At 38.9% G+C, this 21,964-nt stretch overlaps 1 protein-coding gene across 1 annotated transcript; it reads right to left on the bottom strand.

Moving 5' to 3' along the window:
* Positions 1-7,663: 7,663 nt before the first annotated feature.
* On the bottom strand, positions 7,664-8,602 carry LOC140322245 (olfactory receptor 5P64-like). The gene has a single exon (XM_072398830.1). It carries the CDS (start codon positions 8,600-8,602, stop codon positions 7,664-7,666), a length of 939 nt encoding a protein of 312 aa, XP_072254931.1.
* Between the last annotated feature and the right edge of the window lie 13,362 nt (positions 8,603-21,964).

Genomic DNA, 21,964 nt, shown 5'->3' with positions numbered 1-21,964 from the left:
AATACATGTAACATAACTTGTTTTCTTCTTCAGTTTACCCTTTTCCTGCTCAATTTTGAAGTTAAAAAATTACTATTGAAATTAGGCAGAAGGCATAAATAAATAAAAATATATAGATTTGATTCTCAGAACCTTGAACAGTTGATCCATAGGAAGGCTTAGACTGTAAAGTTTATATGACTCCTATATATGTTTTATGTTATGATCGGTTGCAGTTAACCAGACCAACTATAGAGATGATTTTGGAATAATATTTGTGATTTCTGTATTTTATTTAAAACATAATTTTTTTACTGGTGTTGGTCTGTTTGAGATGAAACCCATTAGAGTTACTTACCTTAAAATAGGGTTTTGTCAATGATTTGTATGTCTTGATGTTAAAATGATCATATCATGCTTTGTGGGAATTGTTCAGTCTGCAGAATGGATTCTTTGTATGACAGGTTCTTGCATTGCTTTATAGTGTGGAAGGATAAACTGATAAATCCTAATGGATTACCTTTATTATTCCTTCTGTGGCAGTTGTCCAATTACCACTAATATCCAATTACCAGTAATGATGCATGTGTATGAAAGGTTTTCCTAAGCAGAAAAAAATATGTTGGTCAAATTCAACTGGACTGGTATTAACAATACCTACCCATCCACGTAGGTAGGTATCTTGGAAAAAAGAAATGTTGGGAACCTATCCAAGAACTTATTGGAATTCGCCTTAATGCAATCACCCGATGTGTTATGAGATCAAGTGAGACATTAATTGGTCAAGAACATGATTATCACCGGCAATAAAAAGTTTCCTTACATTGTAACAACCATCGATATACAGGGTGGTTGAGAAATCAAAGCAAACTTGGAGATTCAAAATCGGAATCTGAATCCGAAAGTGTAAAATTATTATTTTTTTTTGTTTTTAAATCGTTGGAAATGATTTCCATAGCCCTATCTGGCTACCTTTATTGGCATTGGGATCCTAACCGGTTTTTCTGTTCCATTCACCCCTGTTGAAGCAGTTAGTGGTAGTAGGGTAGCTGTTGGTGGTGATAAATTAAGTTCTGCTTTAGGAACTGGTGCATGTAAAGGATCCAGGGTTGATTTATTTAATTGAACGTCAATCGTTTTGTACTAGTGGCAGACAACATTGGGGTGCTACAGTTCAATAGTGGACATGACGTCACTTGGAAGGGGTTCTCTTACTATTATGGTCAAGTATCAAGTTTCCTGGCCCAGCGATCTATTGAAAGTTGAATTATGTGGCATTTTGGGGCAAGGCAGAGAAGATGTCTGATCTGATTTCTGATCTTCTGAAAAATATTGGCCATCATATCTAAGGGTCTCCAAGGTGAAGGTGTGGTCTGGCAGTGCTAGTTGAGACAAACATTGCTGAGAACTGATAAAATAGGGAAAGGAATGCCCGCTGATGGGATGAAGCAATTGTATGCACTTTAAAGGAAAACTCTGTCTTGATGTGGCTGCCTAATGCCTTTTCATAATGGAGGAGTTTTGTCCCCGTTTCAAAAAGCCTCCAAATTCCTAGTGTGTTGCTACCCAGTAGTATTCTACTGGTTTGTTTTCACAGTTTCCCTCAGCCAGGCTGACTAGACATGGAATTACATAGCTGTGCCTGAAATAAAAATGCAATATTGAGGAATGATACAGCTTTGTTGTGTTGCTTTTAGTGAAACATTTCACTTTCTAGAAGTATTAGAAGAGCAGCCAACCGTTGCTGGATCTCTCTGGTTGTGGGATCCTTAGCTTGTTACCTTACTCCACCCAGTGATACTGTTACAAACCTATTTTTTTATGTCAAGATTTTGTACGTAACTGAAGGTGAAGTGAAGGGCAAAACATATGTTGTTTTATGTATCTTATTTGACAGAGCTGACGCTATTTTGGAGTTTAGGACTGCCCAGAAGGCTGGAATAAATATTTATCAGCTGTATTAGCATATTGTTTTCATTCTCTATTTCTCTACGTATGACCATATTTGAATGTATGGAATGGTACATATCACATTGTAACTATATTGTGGGACGTCACATCTATCGGACGTCACCACACACACACATATTTACACTTCTTATTGAACTACTGCTGTAATTTTCTATGAAGATTTTTGAATAAATACGCAAGCTTTTTATGATACAGAGGACAATCCTGTTCTTAATGCGCCCAAACGATAATTCATAATATTACTTATAATATTATTTTTTTTTACAAATACTCTGCTTAATTTTGCCTTTGACTTGACCCCGGCCTGGTCATGATCCTGCCCCTTGTCTTTCCGCCTGCCCTGACCTAGGACAGATTTTGGCAGCAACCTGCATACTTGATGCTGACTTGAATGATTTTGTAAGGCAGTGGTTCTTCATTTTTTTAGGTGTCCCCAGTTTTCATGCCTAGGCTGTCATGGAATTGATGAATAAACCCACCATTACACATTAGTTGAAGCTTATCTGGAAAGAATTTGCCTCTTGCTACTATGTGAATACCTCCAAACAGGACCTCCTCTTTTCTGCTACTTAGGACTTTGTAGGCATTCACACCAAAAATATTGGTTTACTTCATAAAACCATACATTTATTTGTTGAAATTATTAAGAAAAACATTGAAAAAGATATATACTGTGACAAATAATAAAGTAACCTCCTAATTTGGTGCAGAGTACCAATACAAAAGGCAACCTGTAAGGCCATGGTCAGTACTAGCATTCTTCAGACACCAGTCCCCAAATCTAACGCCACAGGCTTCACCTATAGCAGTGCCCACTCAGCCTCGGAAGACTAGTTGCGTCTCCCAGCACTCAGTTCCCCCCAGGCCTTACTGTGCAAGGGATGGTGCTTGGGGATAGACCACCAACTGACCAGGAGCCCACAGATACACAGTACAGAAATTACCAGGAAAGCTTAAGTCAAACCTCCACCAAGCGAGGTACAAGGAAAGGGCAAAAGCAGAGTCGGGCTCACAGGCAAAGGTCGGATCAGGCTGAGTTTCAGCGGAATGTCAGGAACAGGCAAAGGTCAGCAACAGAAAAACACTAAATAATCTCTCCAGCACAGATAAACCCAGCTAACGCTATAACATGCATAAAAGATGGGAAGCAGAGAGGCATTAAAGCCCCAGCAGCCAATGAAAGCATAGGATTGCACAGGAACCACCCTGCTAATCAGCTGCACACAGCTCCAATTCCACACAGCTTTGCAGCCTCAGTGCCTCCTGTACCTCCTGCCATTTCCAGTGTCTCCAGTGTTTCCCGTGCCCACAGTGGCCCCTGTGTCATTGCTGTCTGTCTCCTGGATCCCTGGCTATTGTCCCCCTGGCAAGTGACCTGACCTCTCCTTCTTGCTGCCTGTCTCGACCCTGGCTTTTCTTGACTATCCTCCTGCCTGGTGATTTGGTAACGTTCTTGCCCACCTTGGTGTGCCCAAGGACCTCAACCTGGCTGTAACCAGCAGCGCAACACCCTCACCATCAGAGGCTCTAGAGTTAACGCGGTTCTGTCTTAGACTCTGTGCCTTGGCCCTTCTCATGGCTCACACCACCTCCATACACCCCCTAGTGACACTGGAGAACTCAAAGCTGAACCCTAGATCTGGCTAGTGGCTTGATTGGGAGATCTTTTCTATCCCCCAACCATCAACACAAGTCTAGTTGTTCTATGTACTCCATTTCTATCCTCAATGCATTGGTTATTGTACTGGAAGCTAGAATCATATGCTGCTGTACCAATTAAACATGAATTCTCAATATTAAACACACATTTAGATTTTTCAAGTTCAGAACTACTTACCTGATATTTTACCTCTATCCCTTTTCTGTCATACCAACCACTAAGTCCATAGACCTGTCTACCCTGCTCTTCACTCGTCCCAGTGTTTAGTTCTTCTGCACCAGCAAAAAGATTTAGAGTTCGGTAATATGGCAATTTTAGTGATTTCAAAGACTCAACCTAAGACCAGAGGCAGTGGTAACCATCTTCCTAAAAAAGATTAGAGCTATAACACATACTAATAATTGTATATAAAATTGACCAGTGACAACCAAGGTAAATTAAGTTAAGGTACAGTCATTCAACAAGCTTTCCTGTATAGGTGGAAATACTAGCATTTTGGTTAGAATCTATCAAATTGACATCAGACACATTCCATGCCAGCTTATCAGGGAAAATCAACTGCAACTGAACTTTTTTAACCTGAAAATGTTCAGCTGGCAATTTTATAATTTGTTAAAAAAAAACATTTACTGTGTTTCATCACTTTAGGCCTTCAAGTCTACTTCTTGTGCTGTCAGCTTCAATTACTAAGGTCACAATAAGTGTCATCAGCTCGGCCTGTTCTTTCCTAATTTTAATAGGCTTCAAAAAACACCCCTGTATGTTATGGAGTAAAAGCATGCTTTTCATAACAACATATGATAAAAACATCATATTGATAAAACAAATAAATTATATTAGGCATTCCTTTATTGACAGTACTAAGAATATCAATGGTAGAGCATTTTCAGCTAGTCAATTTAACTGATAGACTTCTGCTACAGATGAGGAACAAAATCCAATTACTTAACTATAAATATCTAAAAAAAAGTCCTTGGTTTTGCAAAAGTTGGGTATCGACCAACTACTCAAAATCTTCCAGGGATTCACAACCTGAAGGAAAGAGGGGTTAACAAAATGATTTATATAAAAGGGTTGTCTACATGTGTAGTTAACATTTTGGTGATGAGTCCGCTTTAAATAATTTTAAATATACTTGATTTCTGGTTTATTTCAATCTAAATAATTTCAATCAAAGAAAAACCTTTAATGTAGTTGTACAGGAGGAAGACTCTAAACATGGTCCAATTTTCTTCAATGGTTTATACCATGAAGAAAATCATACATTGTGAACTCTTTTGGAGCAAAACAAAAATAATAATTAAAAATCCATTCTAATGTCAATGTACAACATAAGGTCATCACCTACAAGATATAATAAGATGGAAATGTAGAAAACAAGTAACCAACTATTTTTTGTTTTAAATTTGGAGGAAACCAATTATACATATGCATATTGAACCAATATGTACAAGACCCTCAAGAATCTGGACCACATACAGAGTTTTCAGATATTACTTCCATGTCTTGGTTTCAAAATAGATTATTTGTTACCTTTGTTAGGAATATATTATTACAAACATAAATTAAAATACTGTTATTTACATTTTTATTTCTTGTTTTATTCTAAGAGAACTCTCTATATTTTTATTTTTATTGTAATATAATTTTTTACCAACGTTTCTCTGGAAGAGATACAACCTATCAGGGCTACCTACCTTAAAATAATCACTTTTTTTTTACTGTGACCTAAACAATCATTGTCATATCACGGTGTGTGGGAATTGTTCGCGCTGCAGAACTCAATCATAGTATGTCAGGTTCTCACATTTCTTTATGGTGTAGAAGGATAAACTGATTAATTCTTATAGATTACAATTATTATGCCTTCTGTGGTAGTTGACCAATTACTACTATGTCCAATTACCACTATTACCCAAATACTATCAATAATGAAAGGTGTCCTAAGCAGTCCAAAGTGTATCTAAAAATAAGGGTGATGGTCAAATTCAACTGGACTGGTGTTACCATTAAATATATTTTACCTCCATCATTGTTAGGAGATGTTAATACAGTTGTTCATTGGTCAAGAACATGACTGGAAGTAATAAGTTTCATCACATTTGATAAACTTTATTAAAGACAGGAATTGTACCCTAACATCCCATTTGGTTTCTCTTACTTTATTCTTAGTAAATGTAGTTATGGTTGTAAACAGATTAAGTTTTAGTGGACAAAAGAAAGGAAACCAATGTAACCGTTTGTAAATGGTTGATCTTTTTGAATGTATGTGGGAAGCAGGGGTGGGCACGGGTGGGAACACTGTGCCTTCACTTTTTTTTGGGTATGGGCACGCATGCTCACTCTCATTTTGCAAAGAATTTCTTGGTGGTCTGTGGGTCTAGCTTGTCTGCGCGGGTCAGGAGAAGGACCCCACTGTGGGGGGGGGGGACGAGGGTTCAGCTGGCAGTGTCTGTCAGACATAAATTCACTTCCTGATCCAGCAGAAAATAGGGGAGGGATATGGGGACATGGGAAGTGCCCACATGTGTGCAGGAAATTGTGCAAAAAACAGAAAGGTGGGATATCTTTTTAGCTCTTTAAAAAAAAAAATACTGTATGCCAGAGGCCCCATGAGATCTTAATTCATTAATTCCTATTCATGGGCATTGAGACTGTGGGGACCGCATTGGTAACTGGCATCTAGAGCTGGGTACTGGGAGGAGGAGGCGGTAGGCTCTGAGACGAAGACAGAACCGCATAGGTAAATTCCATCTAGAGCTGGGTGTAGTGCATCATCAATGCCACCTAGATGTCTGTAATACCATATTTGGGAATGAATTAATGACAGGTGGCAGCAGCATCAGCAGGAGGAGGAGGCCCATCACCACTGTAGGGACAGTGGGAATCTCATTCATCCCAATAGCTACACCTTCTACACTGTCAATAAGGGATGATGGCCACAAGCTGTAATCCCATCCTTGCTCTGTCTCAACTCCAGCATGAGAGGCGGCGGCAGGCCCTGAGACAGAGTGTGGACAGCATTGTTAACTGCCATCTAGAGCTGTGCACTGGGCAGGTCGGCGGCAGCAGCAACAGCAGGAAGAGAAGGCAGTGGGCCCTGATGCCAGAGGGCCAATAACACCTTGATCACATTGTGGTATTTCCTGCCCAAACCAGTTTACTATTGCTTCACTCCTCCTGGAGGAAGCAGGGGTCTGTGACAGCAATCTCCAGTTTGGGACAAGGACAAATTGTGTGACCTCTTGAGCAAGACTTCACCTAGGAAGGATGAACAATGTGATTTGCTCCGGACTTTCAGATGGCAGTGTCTAAGATGCGTCCATATTGTGGGATCATCCGTAGAAATGGGGGGTTGTGTGACTTCACTGGACAGGTATAGTAGACAGGGACCAGGCACAGCAATGAACAGCTCAATTGGGGTTTATTTATTAAGCATATACACACAAAAACACACCAAATAAACAGAACAATAAAACTTGGCCTCTAAGTGACTGTTAGCTCCCTCACTAACAGTCCTGGGCAGCCTATGGATGCGCAGGACCCTATTGCCCTAGCAGTACAGTTTTTCCCAAAGACTCTGTTTCTACTCACAGTTTCTCCTTGAACTTCTCCCAGCTCAAAGGCCAAGAACTGGAGCCGCCCAGGAAGGAGCAGACTGACAGTTTGTATCCAAAGCGTAATCACCAGGATGGGTTTCAGCTGGGATAATTATCTTCTAATCATCCCCAAGCGTCTTTAGCTCCCCCACCTGACCAAAAACCTATTGTCATTCAGCCTGGTACTTCAGCCCCACCATTCTGCCAGAAAGAAAACTGCCTGCTCAAACAGAAAAGTAATCTGCATATTGTCTATATCTTGGACAAATATACCTATTGTCCTGAAAACAACCATGTGTTTTTGTTGACCAGCTGTTACAATATTTACAAAATACTTTCCATGGTAGTGTATCTTGTGGTTATTTGCATGTGTGTGCATCTTTACTAATAGTGCTTGTCTCCCCTAAAGGGTAGGGAGAGTAAACGGATAATAAGAAAAAGTAATGAAAAAAAGTTATTTACTATTCAAAAATTGATGCATTCTTTTGTGAAGGGCCTGATTTAATTCATGATTCCTCAGGCTGTATATGATTGGATTTATCAATGGGGTCACCACAGTGTAGAGCAAAGACCGGTACTTGTCTACAACAGACAGGGATTCATTGGATGGAACTATGTAAATAGCAATAAAAGTCCCATAGTATACACACACAGAAGTAAGGTGAGAACTGCATGTCGAGAAGGTTTTTTGTCTTCCAGTGGAGGACCTAATCTTGAAAATGGCAATAAAAATGTAGATATAAGTCACAAGAATAAATGTAAGAGGAACAAAAAATGAAAATATTGAGAAAATAAAGTCTATCCATAGCACAATGGTTGTATCTGAAGTAGATAATTCCACTAATGGGCTATAATCACAGAAGAACTGATCAAGGCTATTGCGGTCACAAAACTCAAACTGACCTATCAAAATAAATTCACTGGTTGTAATGCTGAATATTATTGCCCAAGAACCAAAAGCCAACTGGAAGCAGAGGCTTGTTTTCATGAATACAATGTAGTGAAAAGGGTTAGAAAGAGCTACATATCGATCGTAAGACATTACGGCAAGAAGGAAACATTGGACAAACCCAAAGATGCAAAAGAAGTACAACTGAGTGATACAGCCACCGACAGATATGGATGGATTAGACTTTAGTACAATCTCTAACATCATCGGCACAACTGACGTGGTTACGAGAACATCAGCAACAGCTAAATGTTTAAGAAAGAAGAACATTGGGGTTTTGAGGCTATCGCTGATCATCACTAAAAAGACAATTGAAAGGTTTCCACCGGCTATAGCTATGTAGAGTAACAGAAGGACAACAAAGAGTAGAGGTCTGAGGTTGTGAAGACTTTGGAATCCAAGAAGATGGATCTCGGCAACTTCTGTCTCATTCTCACTGCACATTTTAAATAGTAAGAAGCTTGTCTAATAACACAAAAAAAAAACACACATGTAATTACATACTGTTCAGAAAAAGCCTTTGCAAGCAAAAGCTGATTTGGTGAAATCAAAATAATAGGCTTGTTTTATTACATCTTTCAAAACAATGCAGAGCTTTCAAACCAAAAAATCCTAATACCTACTAAAAAACATAATTCTATATATACTCAATTAAAAACCAAAACATAGACTGAATATAGAATAATTTCACATTCATATCTGAATATAGACAAGATACTTATTTTCCTATATTTTTTAGCTAAAATGTTTTATCATGTTGCCATTCCAAACACTAATCAACAGAAATGTCAATAAAATGGATATGAAACATATATTCATTGAATTTAATCTTTAAAACATTTATTTAAAGGGAAAACATTTTAAAATCACATGGATCAGTTTGTATGTAATTTTTTTTCCAGCTTAAAATGCTTTTTATTGTTGTCCTTAATGGATCACTTGTCAATAAATTGCCATCCACTGGTGGATTACTTGTTCTTAAATTGCCATCCACTGGTGGCCAACAATACGCCACTAAAGGTAATTTATATAAGAAAAGCTTTAAAATGTATCAAATGGCAATTTTGTTACACACTTTTTGTAAGGACCCAGCACCATCTACTGGAATACACCGTGAATAAAACAATTTCGGCAAAGAAAGGTAATATTAGGGAATATTATTACACTTACCACAGAAAATTTGGTAAAATTCTCTTTGAAAAGTATGCCCAGTGAGATGTATGGAAATATAGAAACACATGATCTTTGTTTGAGGATGATTAGATGGCTGAAATGAAACAATCACTGAAATCAACAGAACTTCACCAATAGGCTGTAATCACCAAAAACCTAGTCGAGTTTACTGATGACATTTCATTATTCTTTGCAGGGTGATATTTAATGTTGGTAAGTAAACAGCCTTAAATGCTTTCAGTAAACCAAACGTGGTGAACCTATAGGTATTGGGGCCTGATAAATCACTTTGGAAGGGCAAGGTTGGTTATACTGATGACTTCAAGCTCACCAAATACATCTAAGTTGAAAAATAAATTTATTGTTTGGTCATATTGTTGTAAATTACAAAATTGAACTCTATTACATATGTAAATATTTATTTGAAAATAACTTTTACAATTAAAAATAAAAATCGAATAAATGCATTTTAATAACTTGGAAAATATCTTGAAAAGTTTTTATTTTGTAACTGAGCAAGGCTAAAATAAACTTACCACCACCCCACCAGGTAGACTTGCTATTTTAAAATATACCTAATATTGAAAAGGGACAATTAAACAAAACTATTATAATAGGTAAATTCAAATATTTTATTCTTATAATCTGAATTAAATATGTGTTGAATCTACTCACCCAAATAAAGCATTGTCTAATTTTCTTGTTTTAATATAGACTCTTGTATTTATACAACTCTAATATAATTATTTGGAGGATTTAGGATTATTATTGTATTTGCTCCAGCAGAAAAGTTCGCCTACAACATATACTAAGCTAGAATGAATCAAGTAAACAACAATTACATTTTCAATTTTGGAAGAAACCAGATACACATGAAAAGAGTGAAGCGTTATATAGAAAGACACTTGGAAGATCCAGACAACATAACTCCAAAGGTACAAGGTCTTAGTTCTAATTTCTGTGTCGCCTTCCTAAACCACTGTAAGTGCATATTTAGGTCTTAACATCATTCCTATGTTCAGATTTAAAAAAAAAAAACAGTATTTGAATTTGCCTTAATTTGAATAAATATATACATCATTTTGATACAACTCATCCAAGATACCTACTTTATATTAGGACGAATAATTTTTTACATTGCACACAGTCAGGGCTGATTTATTATATGTCAGATGCTCATATTTCTTTAAAGCCTGGAAGAATAAACCAGTAAATTCTAATAGATTACTGATTGCTATTTATATTCATTCTCTGATAGTCTGTTAATTACCACTAATAACCATTTACCATTAATGATGTAAGAGTAAGAAAGGTTTCCTAAGTAGTCCCTGATGTACTTAAAATTATCTTACAGGTAAAAAAGATATTGTTGTTCAAATTAAATGGAACTGATGTTAACATTCAAGATATTTCTCCTTCCATTTCAACAGGTACCACAGTTAAAGCAAAAGTTAGGAACATATCCAAAAATTTGTTACAACAGTAAATTAGTCACCTTAATTCAATCACAATTTTCTTGTGAAATCAGGTTGGCATTGCAGATGGTGATCGGTCATGAACATCACTGGGAGTTTAATATTTCATCATGTTGGAACAACCATTCTTTCATAAAGGGGTGAGGGCATTTGTCATTACCTACCACCTCTATATAATACCGGGCACAGGCACTTTAATAAGGACAGGACCTATGACATCCTTATGGGTTTTACTTTCAATTTCTTTCAGTAAATGTGATTATATTCATAACAGCTTCTGTTACATTTGCAAGTCTAGATCAAATTTTCCAGTGGCCATCCACTGGGTTCATAAGTGAGTTGTTGTTTACTATGCCGTTTACTATGCGTTCAATGATGAAGCCTCTAATATCATACATAGAAATTGTCCTCTTACATTTGATTCATTACATTTAGTTTTATTATCCTGCTACAGGTAGGAAGAAGTACTTCTTCAATCTTCATGCCCCCAGTGATCAGACTTGTTTGTACATGTAGCCAGATCAAACTTCAATTTAGTAACTATGTTGCCAGGTACAAGATGAGACGTTTTAGTTTAAACTTATAGACAACACCTGAACAGGCACCAGGATCTACATGATTGTCTCATCCCTGAGCCAGCATTTGTGTCCAAAAAGTAGATGTTGATAAGCAATAATACACCGGGGAACAATTTTGAACAAATTTTTTGTTGACTTAAAATTTTTAAGCTTATTTACTCTAAAATAGGTATGCTGATTCTGAAAGTACAGATAGTTTTCTTCTATCAGGTCTTGTCATCTGTGTTGACTAGTGTTGATGTTCTAATTCGGGTTGTCCCTATACTCGACCTGAATATGGCAGTTAGAATTCGGATAGACCCGACCCGAAAAACACGGGGTTCGACTGCAAAAATTCGGGAAAAAAAAGTTTTAAGAAAAAATAAAAATTAATCTTAAATGATTAAAATTCTTAAATCTTAAATTTATTTTAACTTGTTTTTTTTCTTTTATTTTTTACAGGTTATCCGACAATGACATATGAATCATAATGTCATTGTGGGATTCCCAGACCGTGGGAACTTTGCGGTTACAGCTAATTGAAAGCAGGTGCCTTCAATTAGCTGTAACTGCAGGCAATACCAGGGCAATAGAGGTTGAATGGAGATACGTATCTCCATTCATCACCTTTACTGCTCTGTGATTGGCTGGAAAATAGGAAACCCTGATGACAGCTCAAGCATCATCAGGATTTCCCTTTCCTCAGCCAATCAGGGAGCAGAGCAATCAGTGGAGCTTTACTGTGTTGACAGCTCTGCTCCCCTGATCACTCCCGCAGCCCTAGAGGAGCTGTGACATGTGTTCTGTATATGTAATACATGTCACAACTCCTCTAGGGCTGCAGGGCTACATAGCCCTGTACTTCACATGAAGATTAAAGTGCACCTCTCACATCAATATTAGGCTAAAGCTAGGTACACACTTTCAATAATTATTGTTAGAAAATGAACGATTACGACCGATCAACGATTATGCACGATTATACTTGAACAATTATATTGTGTACAATTCTGTACATGCTGTAACAATATGATCGTTCATATATAATCCACCAGCAATGTCAACACGCTAGATACAATCGATTAAACGATGCAGGGAGGGACATGTAAAGGAGAAAGTGTACCGCAGACACATGCACGATCACTGAACGACCGTACACACGATAGATAGTGAAAGATCGTCAGCCAATCAGATCCACCGCGGCGGTCGTTCATTTCCAACGACGATCCTCGTTCGTCGGCCTCCTCGGTCACTTTTTTTTGGCCAATCGGTTGTTCATCAGTCGTTTCTAACGATAATTATTGGACGTGTGTATGCAGCTTTAGTCTACATGGACTGCATTCCCATGGGCTAATCTACACCAGGACGTTTCCTTCAGGCACGTTTTTGCAATCACAGAGCAGTAGAGGTAATGAATGGAGATAGTATCTCTATTCAACCTCCATTGCCCTCGTATTGCCTGCGGTTACAGCTAATTAAAGGCACCTGCTTTCAATTAGCTGTGACCGCAAAGTTCCCATGGTCCAGGAATGCCACAATGACATTATGATTCATAATGTCATTGTCGGATAACCTGTAAAAAATAAAAAAGAACAAGTTTAAAATAAAAAACACATACGAAATAAATAATTTAAGAAAAAAAATTTTTTTTTTCTCCCGAATTTTTGCTGTCAAATCCCGTGTTTTTCGGGTCGGGTCTACCCGAATTCGAACAGCCATATTCGGGTCGAATATAGGGACAACCCGAATTCGAACATCAACACTTGTGCAGAGTAATGAGTGTTGTGAAGGAAACAGAGGTCCCTAGCTGTAGGGTAATGTATCAAGTTCACTGTACTCATTTCCCTGTTGTGACTGAAATGATGAATTAGCTGGCCAGTCCACAAGGGGGCAAATTTGGCTTGGAGGAATCTGCCTCTTGCTACCTTGCCAAACATGCATGACATGACCTCTTTCTATCTATAACCATTGGTGGGGGTGCGCTTAGTAGTGGTGCTGTTGGTGTCCTCCCTCCACTACCCATGGTTTGCTAATTTATGGATTTATTTTTTCTTTAATCCAATTTCCTTGCTTGGAGGTAAGAGGAAATGGGGCCTTTTCCTGCAAAGCTGAATAGATTTTACATTTTTCTATGTATTGTGCAGAATCTAAAAATCAAGTTGTAACTTGAATTAGTAAGACTGCAAGATCTAAAATATATATATATATATGTATAGAATATACTTTACCATTAAATCCTCCTCAACTTTATTTGATTTTTTTATTTAATTGAATATCTGTTTACTGGTGTACAAATCTTAAGGATCATATCAATAAATGATTATGGAATGTCCTGTATTTTTCCTGGGGATCGTAGTGGAACTGCAGAGTTCATCTGCAGTTCAGTTCCCACGGTCACATGACCGTGGGAACTTTGCGGTCACATGTGTGACTGCAGGCGATCCTTGGGCACAGGAGGTTGAATGGGGACAAGTTTCCCCATTCATCACATCTAGTGCCCTGTGTTCTTGGATAGAGAAGCTCTATCCAAGAACACATACTACTAGTAAAGGTCTGCAAGAGCAATCTAATTGCTTTTGCAGCCCTTAATAGTCCCTAAAAATAACCCCAATTCCCCCACCATTGACTTCAATGGTGATCAAATTCAGCATTCGATAACCTGAACAATATCTCACTATTTGATCAAATAGCTGTCGAATCAAATAGTGAGATATTCGACCAACACTACATTTAAACATAAAATAATCTTTTGATCTAGAAAGAAGTAGGAGAGGTGGGCCGCTTAATATACTGTATGCTTTCACTTGAAGGATGAAAGTAATCAGAGATATGTCTCAAGTTCTGTCTGTCTCTACAGCACTAAGATGCTGTCAATCCTGTCAAAGTTCTCTCTTTATGGATCACAAAACATCACTCCCTCCTGTTAAAGAGTGTAAAATATGAATATTGTAAAAGTGTTTTCATAGCACATGATAAAAACATCAAATGAATTGGGCATTATTTATTGACAATACTATAATTATATATTTACAGCATTTTATTTTTTGTTTTTATGCATGTGCTTGCACATGTTTATTGTTAATTATTCTCTCCAGCATCCAGGGAATACAATAAAGGATAAAAAAAATGAAAAGCAAATCAAAAAGAAAATATGTGGTTCCTATACATTTTTATATTATTCTAATTAAAAATTGTTTTATTCTAATGTGAAGGGCCTGATTTAGCTCATGGTTCCTCAGGCTGTATATTATCGGATTTATCATTGGAGTCACCACAGTGTACAGCAAAGACCGGTACTTGTCAGACAGTGATTCATCAGATGGAACTATGTACATGGCAATAAAAGTCCCATAATATAGACACACAGAAGCAAGGTGGGAAGTGCATGTTGAGAAGGTTTTTGTCTTCCAGTGGAGGACCTAATCTTAAAAATGGTAATAAAAATGTAGATATAAGACACAAGGATGAATGTGAGAGGAACAAAGAATGTAAATATTGAGAAAGCAAAGTCCATCCATAGCACAATGGTTGTATCTGAAGTAGATAATTCCCCTAATGGGCTGTAATCACAGAAAAACTGATCAAGGCAATTGCGGCCACAAAACTCAAACTGACCTATCAAAATAAATTCACTGGATGTAAGGCTGAATATTATTGCCCAAGAACCCAAAGCCAACTGGAAGCAGATGCTTGGTTTTGTCAGCGCAATGTAGTTCAAACTGAGGTGGTTACGAGAACATCAGCAATGGCTAAATATTTGAGAAAGAAGAACATTGGGGTTTTGAGGTTATTGCTAGCCATCACCAAAAAGATAAATGAAAGATTTCCACCAGCTATTACTATGTAGAGTAACAGCAGGACCACAAAGAGTAGAGGTCTGAGGTTGGAAAGGCTTTGGAATCCAAGAAGATAGATCTCAGTAACTTCTGTCTCATTGTTACCGCACATTTAAATTGCAAGATGACTTACCTGATAACACCAAAAGACATACATGTAATTACCTACTCAATATCTGAATATAGACATATAGGTTTTATTTAGGTACTTTTTACCTGAAAAATATAGGAAAATGTTTTACTTAGCAGTCTGAACACACGTCCGTCCTCTTCTGTCTTCTCCCGGCGAGTGCAGTGACGATGTCCGGGGTTTCCCGGTGACGTCGCTGCATGCGTCGGTGTGGGAGGCGGGAAATTCAAATTACTTTGTACTGAACTCAATACAAAAAAGCTGTATTGAGTCCAATACAAAGAAATCTTTATATAATATATAAATAATTGTATTATATATATATATTACATAAGCTACTGTACATATACAGTACATTTACACTATTTTTTTTTTAAAGATTTTTTTTTATGTTTTATAAAAAAAATGTTATTATTAAATTTATAAAATTTTGGACATATTTCGGTGAGTTATGCGGTAGTTTGTTGTAATTCGGTTAATTATAAGTAATTATTGAGTAGTTCGGTGAATTATAGCCTACAATCTAAAATAAATTTCCATGCAAAACATTTAACACTTTTTGCATGGAAGTTTGGAAAGAATTAGAATACCCGGCGTTCGCGTATGCGTCCCTCGACGATTCCTGATGATGTACGTTCGTGCGCCCGCCGATGGGGGTTGTAGCGGGAAATTCAAATATTTTGTATTGGATTCAAAACAAAGTCCTGTATCCAGTCCAATACAAAATAATACAAAATATATTTATGTGGTTTTCTCTATAGGTATGTGACGTTGGACTCTGTTTTAAAATTTACCACACAAGGGAGGTGTTTTAGAAAAATATATTACTATACAGTATACCGAATTATTGCTTTTTTAGTATTTTTGATTATTATTTATGTATTCTTGTTTAGGCTGATTTTTGTGTTTTTTATTTAATTTTATTAAAAGTTAATTTTTTTTTTTTTTTTTTTTTTTACATGATTGTGTTTCAAGCTTTTTTCATATTCATGATATCTACTAGACCCTTGTTCGGACATATTTCTGTAAGTTACAGGTCTACAATTTAATAAAAAAAATTCATGAAAAACAGTGTACCGCTTTTGGTACAGAAATCTAGACATCAGTGTAACGCCCAGGTGGTTAAAGACATGTAACAACCTGTGTTCCTCCCGGTTTACCTTTTTCCTCCACAAACTTTGAGCCGAACTCAAAGGGGTCCTCCTGGTTTACCTTATTCCTCCACAATCTGTAAAATAAACTGAATAGGGTTGATTTACTGAAAATAAGATGGGTAAAAGGAAAAAGCACAGTAAATTTGGTGAAAATACAAATTGAAAAGAATGCCCAATAAGGTGCATGCAAATATAGAAAAACATGATCTTTGTTTTCACATGATTAGATGGCTGAATCAACAAAACTTCACCAATAGGCTGTAATCACAGAAAATAAAATAATCAAGGCTACTAAAATGTTTTCATTATCCCTTGCAGAGATATATATATATAGTCATTTTGATAAGTAAACAGCCTAAATACTTTCAGTAAACCAAACTTGGTAAATCTAAATGCCCTTCCAAAACGATAACAAAGTTAGGCATACTGATGACCTCATACCTAAAGACAAAACCCCTTGTTGAAAAATAAATTAATATTTAACATTTTTGGCTTACATTGTTTCAAATTACAGATATCCTAAATCTGGTACATATGTAAATAATTATTTGAAAATAAATTAAAAACTAAATTAAAAAAAAAATAAATTGTAATGACTGGGAAAATATTTATAACCTTGTAAAGTTTAAAATTTGAAGAACCAAGCAAGCACCAAATAAACTTTACTCCACCCCACCAGGTGAGACATGCTAGTTTAGAATAAACCTAATGGGGATGAAGCAATGCTCCTTCTTACAAAGTTTGAAAAAAGAGCATAAACTTAACCAGAAAACAAAAATGAAGAAGAACGTTGGATGATACATTATTAGTGTCTTCCACTGGATCAACTAAATTAAACATTTCATTCTTATAACTGTTATTTAACTAGTATTAACATTCTTTTTGTATTTATACAGTTTCCATATAATTCTAGTAGAGATGAGCGAATCGAAGCTGACGAAGTGGAATTCGATCTGAATTTCAGAAAAAAATTTGATTTGCAACAAATCTGAATTTCCTCGCAATTCTTTGGAACGAATCACAATTTTTTCTAAAATGGCGGCTACACGTGTGAGGACATGGGGCAAGGAACTCTGGGATGGCGGGATGACCAATAATGCCATGCATGCAGCCAATCAGCAGCCAGCCAGCCCTGTGATGTCACACCCCTTTAAATAGCCTCAGCCATCTTGGATTTAGACATTTTACAGCATTCTGAGTTCAGGGAGAGACGTGTGCAGTCGCTAGTAGAAACCTCATTGTGCTAAAAAATTTAAAAAAATGATTTATAAGTGCAGGGAAAGGATAGGGAGGAATCATTTCACAGCATCTTAGTGCAGGGAGAGATGTCAGAAGGCGCTGCGGACAGTGCTAGAAAAGCGATTTACAAGTTCAGGAAAAGATTATTTCCAAAAAGCCATTATACAGCTCTGTATATATATATATATATATATATAGTGACGTATTTCAGTACAAAAATACAAATATATTCTCAGTTCATTTCTGCAGTTATATGTGGTGAAAGCATTTAGTGACGTATTTGAGTACAAAAAGAAAAATATATATGCAGTTCCCTGTTGCAGTTATTGGTGCTAAATGCATTTATTGGCCTATTTCTGTACAAAAATAAAAATATATTCGTCGCTTTTTGGTGTGTTTTAATTTGCTTTAAATGTATTTAGTTCAAGTAAAAGTATGTCAGACAGAGAAGTGGCAGGCCATGCACAGAGGAGTGGCAGAGGCCTAAATGTTTCTGGCGCAGGCAGAGGTCGCAGCAGAGTAAGGGGGCGTGTCAGCATGAGTCGCAGCAAGAGGCCTGAGCTCCCGGTGTCATCTAGCGGTCGTGTCTTGACCAGCAACCTAGCGATTCTAGATTGGTTAACTCGGTCATCCACTTCATCCCAAGTGACATCAGACACCCCCAGCAGTCATTGGGTTCGTCAGACAAAACCCTTAGTTGGCATGGCCTGGGAGCAGACCCTGTGCCCTCACCTGTCCTCAACTTGCCTCTTTCCTTTGCTGTTCCCTCAGCCACAGAAGTATTGTATGCTTTGGGCTCATCTACACTATACAGCGAGGACGAGCTAGTAGAGGACAGTCAGCAGCTACTGCCCAGCCCGGCTCTTGACCCAGAGACCGTTGAGGAGGACATCAGTGACGTGCATACACTACTCGATGATGATGAAGCCGATCGCACTTGGGAGCCGGGTAAAGAAGGGGCTTCATCATTCTCAGGAGAAGAGGGTGGCAGCTTACCCGTTAGGCAGCGGCTGAGCCAGCAAGGTGATAGCATGGCTGGTAGTCAGCAGGGTGGCAGCAGTGGGAGGTCTGAAGCCAAACGTGCCCGGGGTAGACCACCTGCATCGCAGCAGCCTACCTGCCCGGGAAGTAGTGGTGCAGGGGTTCACGGAGGCAGCAGCGCTAGCAGTCAGTCAGTGCGGAGTATTGGGGGGAAAATCACCTACTCGGCGGTGTGGCAGTTTTTTGTTAAGCCGCCGGAGGAGATTAACATGGCCATATGTAAAATTTGTAGGTAGAAGGTAAAGCGTGGCCAGGGTGCCAATGTTGGCACCACGGCCCTGCGTCAACATCAGCGGCACCATAAAGTGGCTTGGGAGAACCGTGGCTCCGATGTGGTGGTCCAGCCCGCCGCAGCAACCTCTGTATCACCCAGTGGCACACACTGGCTTTCAGGCAGTCAAGGCTCCACCACCTCAGCCGAAGAGAGCTGTATGTCATTTCCATCTTCTGCTGGTCCAGATGCTCCTGCTCTTCCTACTCCTCGTCAGTCATTCCGTCAGCAATCGATCACCGAAGCGATTGCCAAGAGACAACAGTATACGTGCCCTCATCCAACGGTGCAGAAGCTGAATGTTCTCCTGCTGCAGTCCCTCCCTTTCCAAATGGTGGACTCTGCACCTTTCAGAGAACTGATGGCTTGTGCCGAGCCGAGGTGGAGAGTCCGCAGCCGTCATTTCTTTGGAAAAAAGGCAGTACCAGCCCTGCACAAATATGTAGAACATAAGGTGGGCCAGTCCTTGAGCCTGCTGGTGTCTGCTAAAGTGCACGGCAGTACCGACGTGTGGAACTGTAACTACGGTTTGGATGAATGTGATTCCTGCACAGCCACACTAGCAACTTGGCCAGGTGACACCGCTTCTGCCTCCACGTTCTCATGCTGCTGGTCCTGCGACAACCTCCGCCTCTGCCTCCTCATCCTCCACCGTGTCCTCAGCCTCCACTGCAGGGACAATTCACAGTGCCCCTCCAGCATACCACATGTGCAGGGCACGGCGGTGTCACACTGTTCTGCACCTGGTTTGCCTGGGGGAATGGAGTCACGCAGGGGAGGAACTGCTCATCAAGAGATCGAATCATGGCTTTATCCGCGACAACTCAAAATAAGAACCATGGTGACCGAGAACAGGAAGAACATTGTGTCTGCGCTGCGTCAAGGAAGTCTGAGCCATGCACCCTGCAAGGCACACGTGTTCAATCTGGTTGTCAAGGGGTTCCTGAAGTCTTCCACCCATCTGCAAGACATCAAAAAAATGGCCAGGAAACTGCATGAACTTCGGCCACTCGTACACCGCAAAGCACACCCTCCTTGAGCTGCAGCGTCAGAACGGTATCCCCCAACCTAGGCTGATATGTGACGTTTCCGCCCATTGGAATTCCACCCTCCATATGTTGGACCGACTATACGAACAGAGAAAGGCCATCAATGAATTCTTGATGATCCAAGCGGATAGGAGTACTCCCATGTGTATTTTTGATGTCAGCCAGTGGCAGTTCATGCGTGACACCTGCCGTTTGCTCAGGCCCTTTGAGGAGGCCACGTTATTTGTCAGTCGCCAGGACTACGGGATGAACAACGTCATTCTACTACTTCATGTCCCGGAACAGATGCTGGTAAACCTGGCTGGTCAGGGGACTGGAGACGTGGCGCCTTGATCTCACGGCCACATGAGCCCTGTGGGGGCTTAACTGGAGGAGGAGGAGGACATTGGATTAAAGGCAATGTATAGCGAAATGGGTGGTTTTTCTACTCAGGTGACAGGAGAGGAGGAGCAGGAGCAGCCAGAGGAGCAAAAGGGAGATGAGAAGGATGAGGCAGAGGACCCAGACACACCGTGGCAGTATTCAGTAGAGATGGAAGCAGGGAGTCCCTCCGAGTCGCTTGCAGAAATAGCCCACTGCATGCTCACTTGCTTGCGCAGTGACAGCCAAATTGTCACTATTCGGCAGAGAGATGATTTCTGGCTTTCCACCTTGTTGGACCCTCACTACCGGTCCAAAATGGGGGCCTTTTTACACCTGCTGAGAGGGAGAACAAACTGAACTACTACAGAGACATCCTATGTAGTCAGTTGGCCGCTGCCTATCTGCGCCATCGTCCATCCTCTCGCAGGTCTGTGCATGTCATACTGACTCACAGTATTATTTTACTACCACAGCAGTCTCCCTATGCGTGTTACTGCAAGGCACAGTGTTCTACACCACTATCAAGGCTCTCTGCAGCCTGGAAATAGCTGTTTTTTAATGCGATTCGCCGCAAAAAAAATTGTATAGAAGCAAATCTTTTCGGAAAATTCTGCCAAATCGAATTTTCGTGAAATTTGCTCATCTCTACCCTTGAACATAAATTTCCAATATTAGTCAGACAAGCATCTAGACTGTGGCAGTTCAGAACTAACTTACCTGCATGTTTACCTGTATCCCTTTTTCTGTGATACCTTCTACTAAGTCCAAGAACTTGACCATTTGCCCAGTTTTGTACGGTTCTTTTTAACATCAACCTAACTGAAACCAGAAGTAGTGTCACAAAAAAAATAGAGCTACGACCAAAACATTGGCCAGTTGTAACATATGTACATGTGCTGAGATGAGAGATACTGTTATTCAACAAGCCTTCCTGTATTTGTAACCCAAATATTAGTACTTCCATCTACTTAGCCAAAAACAATTCCTTTCCTTGAACCAAAATCCCAAGTCATCTGCCCTGATGGAGGTCTCCCATAATAGATTACAGAACACTACCCCTCTGTTATGTTATGAAAAGAAAAATGTGCATTTCCTGAAACCCAATTATTTGTGCATTACCTCATTAGAAACACTAGAAATCATTGATATTTATAGTATGTCTTTCTTGATAGAGCATTTTTACATTTTTGATCTTCTGCTTATATGGTTGTATGCATGTTTAGTAATACTGTTTATATATAAAGGTATTTGCATAAAAACAAAAACAAAAAAAAGTCAATCCTATACATTATTACAATTTCATAATCAAATATTGTTTTATTCTTTTGTGAAGAGCCTGATTTAGCTCATGGTTCCTTAGGCTGTATATGATGGGGTTTATCAGTGGAGTCACCACAGTGTACAGCAAAGACCTGTACTTGTCTAGGTTAGACAATGATTCATTGGATGGAACTATGTAAATAGTAATAGAAGTCCCATAGTATACACATACAATAGTAAGATGGGAACTACATGTCG

This window comes from Pyxicephalus adspersus, chromosome 2 (assembly GCF_032062135.1).
Source record: "Pyxicephalus adspersus chromosome 2, UCB_Pads_2.0, whole genome shotgun sequence".
NCBI classification, from domain to species: Eukaryota; Metazoa; Chordata; class Amphibia; order Anura; family Pyxicephalidae; genus Pyxicephalus; species Pyxicephalus adspersus.
Note: the sequence above shows the minus strand (reverse complement) of the source record. Positions and strands in the feature narration are given on the sequence as shown.